The sequence below is a fragment of the Podarcis bocagei genome (assembly GCF_964188305.1).
Source record: "Podarcis bocagei genome assembly, chromosome: 15".
In the NCBI taxonomy this organism is placed as follows: Eukaryota; Metazoa; Chordata; class Lepidosauria; order Squamata; family Lacertidae; genus Podarcis; species Podarcis bocagei.
In genome coordinates, this window is record NC_138141.1 from 37,533,077 (window position 1) to 37,546,602 (window position 13,526).

A 13,526-nucleotide genomic window follows, 5' to 3' on the forward strand; every position below is an offset into this window, starting at 1 on the left:
CTTGGAACTTGACCATTTCAAGCAGAGGTGCCAACTTGAATAAAATCTGGGGGAGGCAGGTAATCCCCACCCTGCATAATCGATCACAAGATGCAGCGTGCACACACCATTTGAATGGCAATGTTCATCAACATTGGGGGTGCTCCCAAAATATTTTATTGAGGGGCCAATGGGACCTCAGCCCCTAGGAGTAGGCTCCTATGATTTCAGGTAACTCATATATAAACAGCTGTAGCCCTGCTTTGCGCGAGAACAGCCTGCCTGGCCGGAGGTGGAACCTCCATGTAGAAGAGCAGCATATCTCTGAATGTCAGCCGCTGGGAGGCCAGCAAACGATCTAAGGCTATTACCTTCAAGTCCTGCCTGTGAGCTTCCTCTAAGTATCCGATTGGCGGATTGGGTGCTGCGCTTCCTGCTCTGGGATCTCAGAGAGCTGCAGGGAAAAGCAAGGAGGGGGGAAAGAAGAGGAGGAGGGCGAGGAGGTCTGGCTTAAAATAGATGTCTCCGCCTCTGTTCCCCAGGTGGGTCTCTGCCACCACCACCCCAGTCTCCATTCACTCTCCCCTGGCTCTGTGCTGAATCAGCAGCCTCCAATGCCATGGCCGAGTCCCCAGGGGGAGGCACAGAGAGGTGATTTCATCGGCTGGATGTTGTCAAGTGGAGCCATCCTCCTCTTCCCTCCTCCTCCTCTCCCTGCTGCTCCTGCTGCTGTACAAGCCAACCCAGACTGATCTCACCAGTTCCGGTCACGTTATTCTGTGTTTACGCCTTCGCTCGCTCCCTCGCTCGCCTCTGCTTCTCCTCTAACCTGCCAGGGCCTGCTGCAAACCACCTCCGGCGCCCACCATTTCCATCACCATCACCTCCCCAGCTTTGCCAAGAGGGCGCAGGAGGAGGACGGGGACCGGGGAGACGGGGAAGAAGCAGCCGAGAGTCCATGGAGTCCGCAACTTTGGGACGGGTGCCCTTGTGTGTCCACTGCGCCAGGAGGCTTTGAAGGAGATCCAGGAGGAAGAGGAGGAGAAAACCCAGCAAGGGGGCGCCAGGGGTGGCGGGAGGGGATCTTCCCCCTCCATTCCCTCCCGCCTCCCTCCTTAATACCTCTCCCCCCCCCCCCGCCACCCGCCGGGTGTTTGTGGCTGACACGGAGGAGGGGAGCGTTTGGATAACCCTCCAGGGGGAACGAGGACCCAACCTGTTCGCCCTTCCTTGCCTTGGCATCTCCTTCCATTGATGACACCGAGTCGTGGCCACCAGTTCCTGCTGTCGCCTCCTCGTTTTGCCCAGGTAAGGAAAGCGAGGCGGGGGGAGAGAGAAAGATGTGCATATTGAGATCTGTTTTGGAGGAGAGAGAGAGAGAGAGAGATTGAGACAGAGAGAGAGAGGATTTTCCTAGGAAACCTGAATACAGAGCAGCTGCCGCTTTCTGGAGATGGTGGTCCCACTGGCTCCCTGCTAAATAATAGAAGTTTGTGGGTTGGCTGGTTGTTGTTTTTTAAAAAGGTCAGGGAGCAGAGCTGCTTTGCAGTCCTAGAATCAGAGAGGTGGAAGGGGTCCCCCGGAGATCATTTAGCCCAACCCCTGCTGGTGCCTGGAATCCATGGCACAGTCTCAACTCATCCACCTCCGGTTAATTTCAGGGTCAGTATAGGTCAGTGTTTAGAGCATGCAGAAGAGCGTCCAGAGTTCGGTCTCTGGCATTTCCCCGTAGGTCTGGGAATAGCCCCTACCTGAAACCATGGAGAGAGGCTGCCAGGCAGTGTTGCCAATCCTGAGCTGAATGGACCAATAATCTGGCTTGGTATAAGACACTTCCTCTGTTCCTAAATTCAACAAAGGGAGGTGTTGAGTTTCTGAGCAGCAGAGGTGGGGACTCCTCAGGCTTGGAAGGTGCCTTTTTAAGCCCAGATTGGAGTAGGTGGGAGGGATCAGAAAATGCACTCTGCTTATGCAGAAAGGCAGTTGCCCTAGGCAGAATCAAGAGAGCAGCAATTCAATTTCCCTTAGTGCAAACACCAGAGTGTTCTCCTCTCCAGCTGCAAAGAAGAATAAAAGAGACAGCGCCCAAGGTCTTTGTTTTTTTAAAGAAAGGAGATAAAGCGGCTCAGAGGTCAAATACCCAGCAGAGGCTGGTCCATTTGGGCAAAGGGGGTCTCTGCCCCCCAACCTGAGTGTCTTCCCTCAGCCAGCCCCCGCCTGCCTGCCTCCTTCCTTACTCTCAGCCCAGGGGGTGGCACTGCCTGTCAGCTTCTTCGTCCCCCTTAAAGTGTTGCCTTCATACCACTTGAGCACTCAGTCTGGTCCTTCTGCTCTTCTGACCTGCAATGATGGGTGGAGGTTCAGCTAGAAGACCTCCCAAGGTCCTTTCCAACTCTATGAGTTGGGCAAACATCTGGAGAAGAGGTCATAACCACAGGGAAGAGCCATAGGTCAAGGGTTCAGCATCTTCTGTGCGTGCAGAAGGTCCCAGCTTCTGTCCAGGTAGGGCAGGGAATATCCCCTGCCTGAAACCATGGAAAGCCAGTCTGGGAATTTATTTATTTGTTGCCTGTATTTATACCCCACCTTCCTCTCCAAGGAGCTCAAAGTGGGATACATGGCTCTCTTCCTCCCCGCTTTATCCAAACAACAACCCTGCGAGGTAGAGTTTAGGCTGGGAGATGGTGACTGACCCAAGGTCACCCAGGGAGTTTCATGGCTGAGTGGGGATTTGAACCCTGGTCTCCCAGCTTCTAGTCCAACACTCTAACCACTACACCACACAGGCTGCAGACAATACTGAGCTGATGATCCCACTCAGCTTCTTATGTCCCGTTGGGTCGCTTCCGGGTGGGCAACCTGTATCTTAGGACTCAGTGGGTTGATTGTGCTCTAGACTGCTGTGTATTCACAGGAGGAGGGGTTACGTTTTGCCTCTGGCAATGTGGGCTGTGACCCCACACATGCCAGTGACGCCACCATCAACCTCTTCCTTTTAAAAGTTTGGTCAGACTCAACGGCTGGACTTTGCTGCGACACACAAACTGAGGCTTCCTCTCTGGAGTTTGTCTGTCTAGTAAAAACACCACTGGGAGCGATGTCTCTTGAGTTGGAAGATACCAAGGAAAACTGCATTGCCCAGGAACTGGAAACACTTCCCATATAAGGGAGCTGCTTTATATACCAAGTCAGATCATTGGTCCACGCAGACCAATAGCCGCCTCTGCTCTGGCAGGCAACTCAGCCTGCCTGTGTAATCCTAAAACAACCAAAAGTCCTGAGAAGATGAATCTCCAGAGCAAATGTTGTGCTTCTGCGGTACAGCTGTGGAATCGCAGATCTATCCTACGGTAAGGGTTGTAGCTCAATGGAAGAGCATCTACTTTGCATCCAGACAGTTCCAGGTTCAATCTCCTGGCAACTCCAAGTAGGGTTCCCACTGGGGGTCAAGGGGAACCCTGTCTGAAACTCTGGAGGTCCACTGCCAGGCAGAGTAGACAATATAGGGCTAGCTGGACCAGTGGTCTGACTCAATGTATGGCAACTTCCTATGCACCTTGTTTCCTCTTTTCCACAGTCACTCTCCCTCTGACCCACATGCCTTTCTTCTCATGAAAGGGCCCCCTGCTTTCCTACGAACCTGGTTGAAATATAATCAGAAGCCCTGGTTTGGTTCCCAAGTGCCCATTGGGACTGATAGGGCAGAAGGCAGGGAGCCGAACAGTAGGTGGCACCAGAGGAAATGACAGCCAGAGCAAACGGCTTCTAGTTTGGGCCCCATCCTCCTCCCTGCTGAGCTCTGTAGGGGCAACAGAGCAGAAAGCTGACAGGCAGGGCGACCTTCTGGACTGGTTGCATGTGAGAAGGCAGGCAAGTAGGGAATGGCTGAAGGCAGACTGAGGCTGGTGGGCAGCACCCCAGGTGCCCTTACGGACAAGCCTCCACTGGTTGGAGGTTAGGTGGGCAGATCAAGAGCAGAACCTCCCCGTTCCAATACTAATACTAATAATAAACATTCTTGCTAGAGATGTTTACTTGCCACTTCCCTTGATATTAGTTAAGTACCTAGAGAACATCACTGTATTCTCTTGGGTATACGGTCTCAATACTCCTTAATGCATTTGTACCTACTTTGCAATTGCCTTCTTGTATTTCCAGATTCTAGGTCTGCGGTTATACAGAAACCCACTAGTGAAAAGCACCTGAGTTTGCTCATTGTTTGTTCATTTATTGTTTAGTTTATAAATCTTTCCTTTAAAAACAGTAAGCCACTTTTAATAGCACCAGCGGAAAAGCAAGATCGCAATGTCTGAAGGGTGCAGTTCAAGAAAAATGTAACCAACTCCCATTGTACTCAATGGGGCTTACTTCTGAGTAGGCATATAACATTCCACTGCTCCCTCTCTTATGAATTGGTGTCCTTTGTGAGGTTCCCAGGTGCAGATCTTTTCCTGGGGAGATATAAGACATTATTCTGCATCATTGGTTTATTTTATTTGCATTAGGAGCACAGACAGAGAAATATCTGCCAGAGGTTGGTTGGTTGTTGTCTTGAAATAGTTCAGAGGCTCAGTGATAAAGCATATGTGAAAGCAAAAGGTCTTGAGATCAATCCCCAGGTAAGGTTGGGGAAGACCTCCTGCCTGGAATCCTGGAGAGATCCTGTCAGTCAGTGCCAACATTACTGATTTAAATGGACCGCTAGTTTGACTCTGTATAAGGCAGCTAGCTCTCTGTGTTTCTGTGCTCCTGGGCCATCTTTTAGGCTGGTGGCTGACAACTTTAAAAACCACATAAAACTACATAATCATATTCTAATAAAAATCTAGTCATTTGAAATAGGTGTTTTAAAAGTTTCACATGGCAGCAGGGCACGCGTGTAACATTAACTGAAACAGTGAAATGGTTTAACACCAGCAACACTACCATTAAATTGTTTCTAGATTCAGACCAGTATCTCGGCTGGAAACCAAAAGAGATGGATTTTTAAGGCCTGTTTAAAAACCCTTGTTGATGGGGCCAAATGTATCTCTCTTGGGAAAGGGTTCCACAAATATGGAGCCACCACCAAAGAAGCTCTGTGTCTCACGTCCTCCAATCCCAAGGATCTTAAATGTGGGTCTGTAAGCAAGCCCTTCAGAACTCAAACTTCAAGGCAGGTTCAGATAGGATACCATGTATTAAATTCAGCTAAGTGCCCAGCGTGCCCTGGTCCATGGGGTCATGAAGAGTCAGACACGACTAAACAACAACAACAAAGTGCCTAGCAGAAATAATTGCATAAATAGGCTTTGAAGCCACTGTGCAATTCTGTGAGCGCATATCTAGGTGTAAGCCCAGCTGAAAATGGGACTTGCTTCAACAGAATCGTGTTGAAAATCAGCTAACCTACAATTCTGAGAATAATCTTGATTTCTCATTCAGTGTCTAATTAAACAACATATTTGGAATTTTAAAAAAGAGCTGTTTTATTTTTATTTTTTGCATTTATAAACCACCTTTATCTTCTAAGGAGCACAAGGTGATGCACATGGTTCGCCTCCTCCCCATTCCATCCCCAGAGCAATCCTGCGAGGTAGACTAGGCTAAGAGATGGTGACTGGCCCAAGGTCACCCAGTGAACTTCATGGCTGAATTGGGATTCAAACCTTGGTCTCCCAGTAAGAGCTGTTCGACAGTGGAATTTGCTGCCAAGGAGTGTGGTGGAGTCTCCTTCTTTGGAGGTCTTTAAGCAGAGGCTTGACAACCATATGTCAGGAGTGCTCTGATGGTGTTTCCTGCTTGGCAGGGGGTTGGACTCGATGGCCCTTGTGGTCTCTTCCAACTCTATGATTCTATGATTCTATGATTCTAGGTCATAGTTTTCAGCTGGCAGAGCGTGAAACCATTAATCTCAGGGTTGTGGGTTCTAGACCCATGTTGGGCAAAAGATTCCTGCATCACAGGAATGACCCTCATGGCCTCTTCCAACTCTATAATTCTGTGGTTCTGCTCTGTGCAAGAACAGCAGCCTGTTTGGTTTGATTTGGTTTTATTTAAACAGGTGGAACGTGCAAATATATTCAAATATATCAACTGCTTGATTTGTTTAAAGCCAATGTCTTTCAGTACATCAGCCTACAGGACTCGCTTGAGAGAGGGTAGCAGGAGAGAAGAAGAAGCTCCCTCTTCCCGCAAGCCACTATTGCCATGAGGGCAACTCATGAATCCGCGTCTAATTCTCTCTAGGCTCTGACGGTTGACAACTGTGTTGCGATGGAGACGCTGTCCCTGGAGCACCATATCCAAAGTGTGCAAAGACACATTGCCTTCTTGAAGAAGGAGCAGATGGAACTCCTCCACGATTTGCACCTGGAGATCCTCCACTTACAGAAGCACTGCACAGGTGAGCTGAGTGGGTTGTGGGGCAGGGAACCGGTGGCCCTCCAAGTCTCGTGAGGCTCCCTGACCACTAGGCATGCAGGTTGGGTCTGGCAGGAGTTGTGGGCTTCCAGAAGGTATGGGTGTCCTGTCTCTCACTGGAGGGAGATCTTGAACTCCAACCTCTGCATACTATCCTTTGCTTTTTCCTGTAGGACTAATTGCAGTCGTTAACAGTCATCAACAGGTTTACCGTACCCATTGAGTCAATCACTCATCTTCTACCACCCTTCTGAGAAAACTCCCACCCCACCATCCCACTATATATATAGGTCTGGTGACTTCTGTTTCAGTGTATCTGAAGAAGCGTGCATGCACACGAAAGCTTATACCTAGAACAAACTTAGTTGGTCTCTAAGATGCTACTGGACAATTTTTTAATTTTTTAATTTATTTCCAATGCCTGCTTCTGCCCAAATTGTTCAGACTTTATTCACTATGGTGCATCGGCAAGGCAAAGGTCCAAAGGCACTGCAGGTGAATTGCATGGCTTAGGGGCAAGCTAAGAAGTGGATGCAACCAGAACAGGCCAGGTACAGTCTATTTGCGCAGCAAGCAAGAGGACTCTCAGGACTGGACAAGGCAAGCTCAGAAGGCTCATCCACAACTTCCACTTGTCCCACCACTTTCCCCTGATAAAAACTTGCACTTTGCCATTGAATCGGAGCAAACGTCAAAACGGGTTTTATGCGAGTTGATGTGTGCTCCGAGCCAGTGCTAAAGAGTGGGTTTTCCCTGGGAAAGTGTGGGTCAAACATAGAACCTCTCAGACCCGTGGTTTCTAGCCATGGGGCAAGTAGAAGTGTGTACAAGCCCTGCGTTGGTTGATGTTCTCGCTGGAATTTCCAGGACCTAGGAAGGGGAGTCAATGCCAGCTCAGCATCCAACTTGTCTCTTCCAAGGGAAAAACCTTACTATTAGAGAAGGCTCTGGAGGGAACTGGCTAGGGTGTCTGGTGGTAACACAGGGGAAAGTTCTTTCCCTGACAACAGGCTTGAACCCTCTCCTGAATGCAGCTCCTTGCATTCCTGCCCACCCAGTGACATAGCATGGGGCAGTTGCCCGGGTCCCAAAAAATTTAGGGACACAAAATTTCAATACCCAGTGCTGCTTCAATACAGTTGCTTGCTTCTGTCACTGGGCTCTGTTGAAAATGACTTCTTCATGCAATCCAGGAAGTGACCTCTCCAGACAATGGAACAACTCTTCATTTCTTATCTCTACAGCTGCGATCTCCTGGGTGATGCAGATGCCACTAGGCAGTTGAATGCACATGTGTACTCTGTCCCTTTCCCTCCCTCCCATCCCACTCTGGCCCCAGGCTCTGGCAACCCACTCTACGCCACTGTGCCCACCAACTCCCTCTCTGGCTCCAAAGTTTCTTGGGGCTCCAGCATTGCTTTTTGGACTCCACTGGGACCTTCCCTGGGGTCATGTGGTTCTAACTCTCCAGGCTCCTCCCATCCCTCCTCTTGATCTGACCATTCCCTCCACGCCACCTCCAAGGGACTCCAGCTCCCATCAGGACCAGCCAGCATGGCCAGTGGTCAGAGGCAATGGGATTTGGATTCCAACAACATCTGGAGGGACCACTGGATTCCCATCCCTGACAAAGAGCATCAGTATGTACACACAGCCAGAAGTTTCTGGTTGTAGACCCAACAGCTTCTGAGAAAGACCTTTAAGAGTCAGACGGCAATTGAACACATTGGTGTTGGGAGATTGTGTAATCTGCTGCCTGGAAAGATTTCAAGGATGCCAGAGTAAGGCCACATTCACACCCTATATCTAAAGCACTATGGCACCACTTTAACCAGCCATGACTTCCCCCAAAGAATTCTGGGAGCTGTAGTTTGGTGCTGGGAGTTGTTAGGAGAACCCCTATTCCTCTCCCAGAGCTACAGTTCCCAGAATGATCTAACAGTCCATCCCTCTTCTGAGTTTTGTAGCTCTGTAAGGAAAACAGGGGTCTCCTAGCAAATCTCAGCCTCCTTATCAGCTCCTAGAATCATTTGGGTGAAGCCATGACAGATCAAAGTGACAACACGGTGCTTTAAATGTATGGTGCAAATGTGGCTTACGTTAGTAATCAGTTCTCTAATTGGTTTCCTTCTGGGAATACACGTTGAATGAAAGAGAGAGGTTTTTCTACCACATTCTCTCTCTGTCTGTCTTTTAGGAAACGCAGTTGGAATTGTAATTAGGATGGTTGGGCTAAATTTGATTTCAATGCAATCCAGTTTAAGGCGTTCCTTTCTGTTAGGGCGGACGACTAAACAGTGTTTTGAGTTACAATAGACAAAAGCCTGGGGGTGGGGAGGGGAACATATGAGTGTGAGCATTTTGTTAATCCAGCAGTCCTTTGCCTGATCCAAGATTGTGGGAGGGAGCCACTGTGGGGGAGGGGCAAAGTACATTGTGTGTTACAAAGCCATCATTAAACCCCCTGTGTCTCCTCCTCTTCAAAGAGGATTAATTTCAGCCCTGTGCCATGTGCATCAGTGTTAAGTGATCTCATTTGTACCGGTTTTGGCGCATGGGTGGGGGACGGGCGGGCAACCGCGCATCCAGCCAGCTTGCAGAAGTCTCTTCTGAAGAGACAAAGGAAGCTGTGGATCCAGTATTTAGATCCCTCGGTTGCTGCTCAAGTTCCAGAAGCGTAATCCGAAAGGAAATTCGAGAAGCGAAAGGTTGTCAACAGAGAGTGAGGAGATTAACTTGGCTTTGGGTTAAGTCATTCTTCCTTGCGCTTGACCCAGAAAGTGCAGCTGGCGCAGAATGCTGCAGCAAGGTTGCTGACAGGTGTGAAGCCCCCGTCAGCATATATAACACCTGTTCCCAGAGATCTGCACTGGCGGCCTATTTGCTACCAGGCCAAGTTTAAGGAGTTAGAATATAAAGCATTAACAAGCTTGGGACCAGTTTATGTGCAGGGTCACCTTAGCCAACATATGCCCACTCAACCTTCTTCCATCTGTGGAACTGGCATGGTGACGGGTTCCCCATAATATTCGTTCTGCAACTGTAAGAGAATCAGTCTTTTAGTAGCAACCTATGCTTTGAAAGTCCCTGTGTATTGAACTCACTCAATTTCAATGGGGGAAGGATGAGAGGGGCAGGGCCCTGCGAACACCAGAGAAGACTTCTGTCCCATGGGCACCATATTAGCAAATCATGATCTTGGAGTGCTTCTAAGGTAGAAACATATTTATGGTTGACTTCTCTACAACCCACTGGACAACAGTGTATGTATGACTTCCATTGGAGCTCTCCGAGGTCCTGAAGAGGCTTAACCTGCTTCCAACAGTACTTAGAACTGCTGCTCTAGGTCAGTGTTTCCCAAACTTTTTTGGGCAACGGCACACCTGTTTACTGAAAAAAAATCTTGCGGCACACCACCATTAAAGCCCCGCCCCGTGATGTCAGCGCGCAGCGTCACGCCGGGAGGGACGCACGAAAGTGAAAGTTTTTTCCCTCCCCCCTCAGTCCCTCGCTCGGAATTCAGCTCGTTTGGGGCATCGCTCCGGCTGCTCCCTCTCCCGCCGCGCAGGAGCGATGCCTCTCTCTGGCTCTCCCTCCGCGCAGGCTGAGGGAGGGAGGGAGGTGCGCGTGTGACCCGTCTCTGCTGGGAGACCAAACCCAGCGAGGCAGAGTCGCGCGGAGGCGCCCAGGCAGCGCTGCCGGCTGCGAGGAGGAGCGCCAGGCAGCAGCAGGAGGCGCGGCCTCTCCTCGCCGCCGCCGCCCCGCCTCTCGCCGCCCGACTCGCCCGCCTCCCTCCAGGCATCTCGCGGCACACGAGGCAACGTCTCACGGCACACTCGTGTGCCGCGGAACACCGGTTGGGAAACACTGCTCTAGGTAGTAGGCAGGGTGAGCCACTCCAGGACTTAGGAGAGCTCCTAGGGAGGACATATATTACTGTCCAGCTGTAGGTAGCTTCATATCCTAGGAGACCTCCCAAGGAAAGGTGGGTGATGTTGCTTCAGCAGTTTTTGGCTGAACCACAGGTAGGCATTTGCTCTCTTGTAAGTGGTAAAGGAATCTTGGGGGCGATTTAGCGAAGGAAAACAACTAAGCCTGGAAGACTTAAGCATACACTTACTCCTCACTGCTCAAAATTGTAACCTTCAATCAGAACTTTGTTACAGGAGAAGGACTAAGCCAAAGCAGGAGTGGATGCTTCCCCTCCGCCATCCTCTCTCCTCTCCTCCAGTTTCATTAGAAAACCTTCAATTGACTCCCCCCCCCCCCCAAAAAAATAGAGCCAAGAGATGTATCACTTTGACTACACTTCAAAATAAAGTCGCTCTGTTTTCCCCTTACTTCAGGAGTCTTGCCCACCTGCATTTTCTTTTTATGGAAACGCCAAATGAAATATTTGTTTTCCAGTGACACAATTGTACCAACAAAGCAGGCTCATATAAAAGGAAGACTGAACTTGCTTAATGCCTTCCTTCTGCCTCAAATGCATTAACCTGTTAGGATGGGGGTTGAATTAGTGACCCACGGTTACAGCAAATGTGCTACCCCCAAGTCAGCCCACTTGCTTCTGCTTGCCTTGCTGTTCTGCAAGTTGTACATGGTCTTTTAGGTGCAGGAAACGGGCAGACAGCTCCCCGGTGGCATGGAGATCAGCTAGGGGATACTGCTTGCCCTCTTCTTCCACTGAGGAGACCCGCCCCCCCCAGGTTCAAAAGCTAGGCAAGGCTGTAAACCTAATAGCTTATTCTACATCAGGGGGTGGGAAACATATTTTTTTAAGCCGGACGGCCACATCTCATTTCCAGTATCCTTCTGGGCCCACATGCCAGTGGTGGGCAAGACCAGGATCAAATGTGGGTGGAGCCACATATGCTAATTTACTCAGACAACACCCTCTGTCCTCTAGCCATTATCAGAATGCAAGGACGCATCATAGCGAAAGGTGAGGTGTAGGGTCTGTAGAGAAGGGGTGCAGCTATAAAACTGCTAGCACATCTGCAAAACTAAGCAGGGTCCGGTATGGTTTCAATTTGGGCGGGGGACTGTGTGTTGAGATTGCAGCGGGTTGGACTAGATGACCCTCGAGATCCCTTCCAGTTCTACAATTCTACAGTTCTATGGTATGGCTGGGGAGGGCGGCTTAGGGAGGACCACCCACCCCCACCCCCGTGAGTCAGATAGAGAGGCCTGGATGGCTGCGGTCAACCTCTAAGCCCATCCTGCTCCCATGTGTGAGTCATTTCCGAAACACAATTGTGTTCCCTGAGTAGCCACCAGAAAGAAAAAGGGCCAAACTCTCCAGTCCTTTGTAATCCCCACATTTCCAGTATCGGGTCTTGTGGGAAGATAAATGCTGTTAACAATACAGGAATGAGTCATTTCTTGGAATGAGCCTGACATACGAAAGGCGCAACTTGGCCCTCCTCCCATCCTGCCTAAACTTAGGTGGAAAATGTAGGCTTCCAGTTCTCCTCACCCCGTTCTTTCTGTAGTCCTGGGAAGGTAAAATGGGAACCTTAATTAGCATTGCCATGAACAAAAAAGAAGTGGACTTCTCACACAAAGGGATTGCGAGGATGTGTTTCTTTAGATGCTAATCATCGAAACACTCAGCCAAAACTTTTGTTTCTGAAGCGATAATGAAATGCCAGAATTGGGCAATGGATTTGACCAACTAAGGGAAACAATAGTATCGCTCATTCTGCCTTGGTCAGACCACACCTGGAATACTGTGTCCTGTTCTGGGCACCACAATTTAAGAAGGATGTCGACAAGCTGGAACGTATACAGAGGAGGGCACCCAAGATGATCAAGGGTCTAGAAACCAGGTCTGATGAAGAACGGTTGAGGGAGTTGGGTTACGTTTAGTCTGGTAAAGAGGAGACTGAGAGGAGATATGATAGCCATCCTCAAATATCTGAAGGGCTGTCACATAGAGGATAGAGGAAGCTTGTTTTCTCCTGCTCTGGAGGGTAGGACTCGAACCAACAGCTTCAAGTTGCAAGGAGATTCTGACTAAACTTCTTGATGGTAAGAGCTGTTTGACAGTGGAATGTCGGTGGACCCTCCTTCTTTGGTGGTTTTCAAGCAGAGGTTGGATTGTCGTCTGAGATGGCTTCTTTGAGATAGTTGAGATTCCAGCATTGCAGGGGGTTGGACTAGATGACCCTCAGGGTCCCTCCCAACTACAATTCTATGAGTTTCAAAAAATCTGCACATTAGTTAAAATTGCGTACAAAACTGTCTGTGCCGAGAAAGAGTCACCCTGAAACGCTAGTGGATTTTCATGAGGACTTTCTGTTTTCTTGGAAAAACACAAACTGATGTGGAAATGGGGAGAGCTGAAAATGAGAAACTGGAATTGGCAGATTCGCCCGTCTCTGCCAGAAAGATGCTGCGGAGTTTTACTGTAGCTGCAGGAACAAGGCAGGAGGAGGTGGGCATAAGGCTGCCCGTATTGATTTGCAATAGGATAGCAGGAGAGATTTGAATAGCTTACCAGAAATTGCTGTGCCTAGTCCATTACTTGCATGTTTCCGCCACTGATCTCATTCTCAGAGGATCCAGGGGGGAAGGAGAGGGAGAGGAAGTGAAGGTTCAGCCCTGTTGATCACTGTCTCAAAGTCACAGCAATGACTCGCACAAAGGTGGGGGACCTGTGGCCCTCCAGATGTTGTTGGACCTCCATCAGCCCCAGCTTGCATGGCCAATGGCCAGGGGTGATGGGGTTTGTTCTCCAGCGACATTGATCCACCACAATGCTCAAGCAAGGAAGGTTAGAATCAACATGAAAACTATTTTATTTTTAAGAAAGACAACGATTAACTATTACAGTTCTTGTTCTTTTTTCGGCCTCCTCATTTTCCTAAGTGCTTTCCCCACCCCTCCCAGTTTTGTTCCACCATTGTTCTTAATTTCATGACGGTCCATTAATTATTTTGGAGGCATCAAATAAGGCCTGGGATAGCTCAGTTGGTGGAGCATGAGACTCTTAAGCTCAGGGTTGTGGTCTTGAGCCCCACGTTGGGCGAAAGATTCCTGCATTGCAGCGGGTTGGACTAGATGACCCTTGTGGTACCTTCCAACTCCACCATTCTAGGGTTCTATCAGGCTCAGTTATTAGAAAAGAAAGACTAGGGAACAAA

The 13,526-nt window shown here is 49.4% G+C and overlaps 1 protein-coding gene across 1 annotated transcript in view; it reads left to right on the top strand.

The window, feature by feature from the left end:
- Positions 1-449: 449 nt before the first annotated feature.
- Positions 450-13,526, top strand: part of CCDC92B (coiled-coil domain containing 92B) — a 29,350-nt gene continuing 16,273 nt past the window's right edge. The window contains exons 1-2 of the mRNA XM_081173149.1: positions 450-1,287; positions 6,208-6,364. Of these exons, the coding sequence (XP_081029275.1) occupies positions 1,234-1,287; positions 6,208-6,364 (211 nt within the window). The 5' untranslated portion in view covers positions 450-1,233. The remainder of the gene's footprint in view (positions 1,288-6,207; positions 6,365-13,526) is intronic.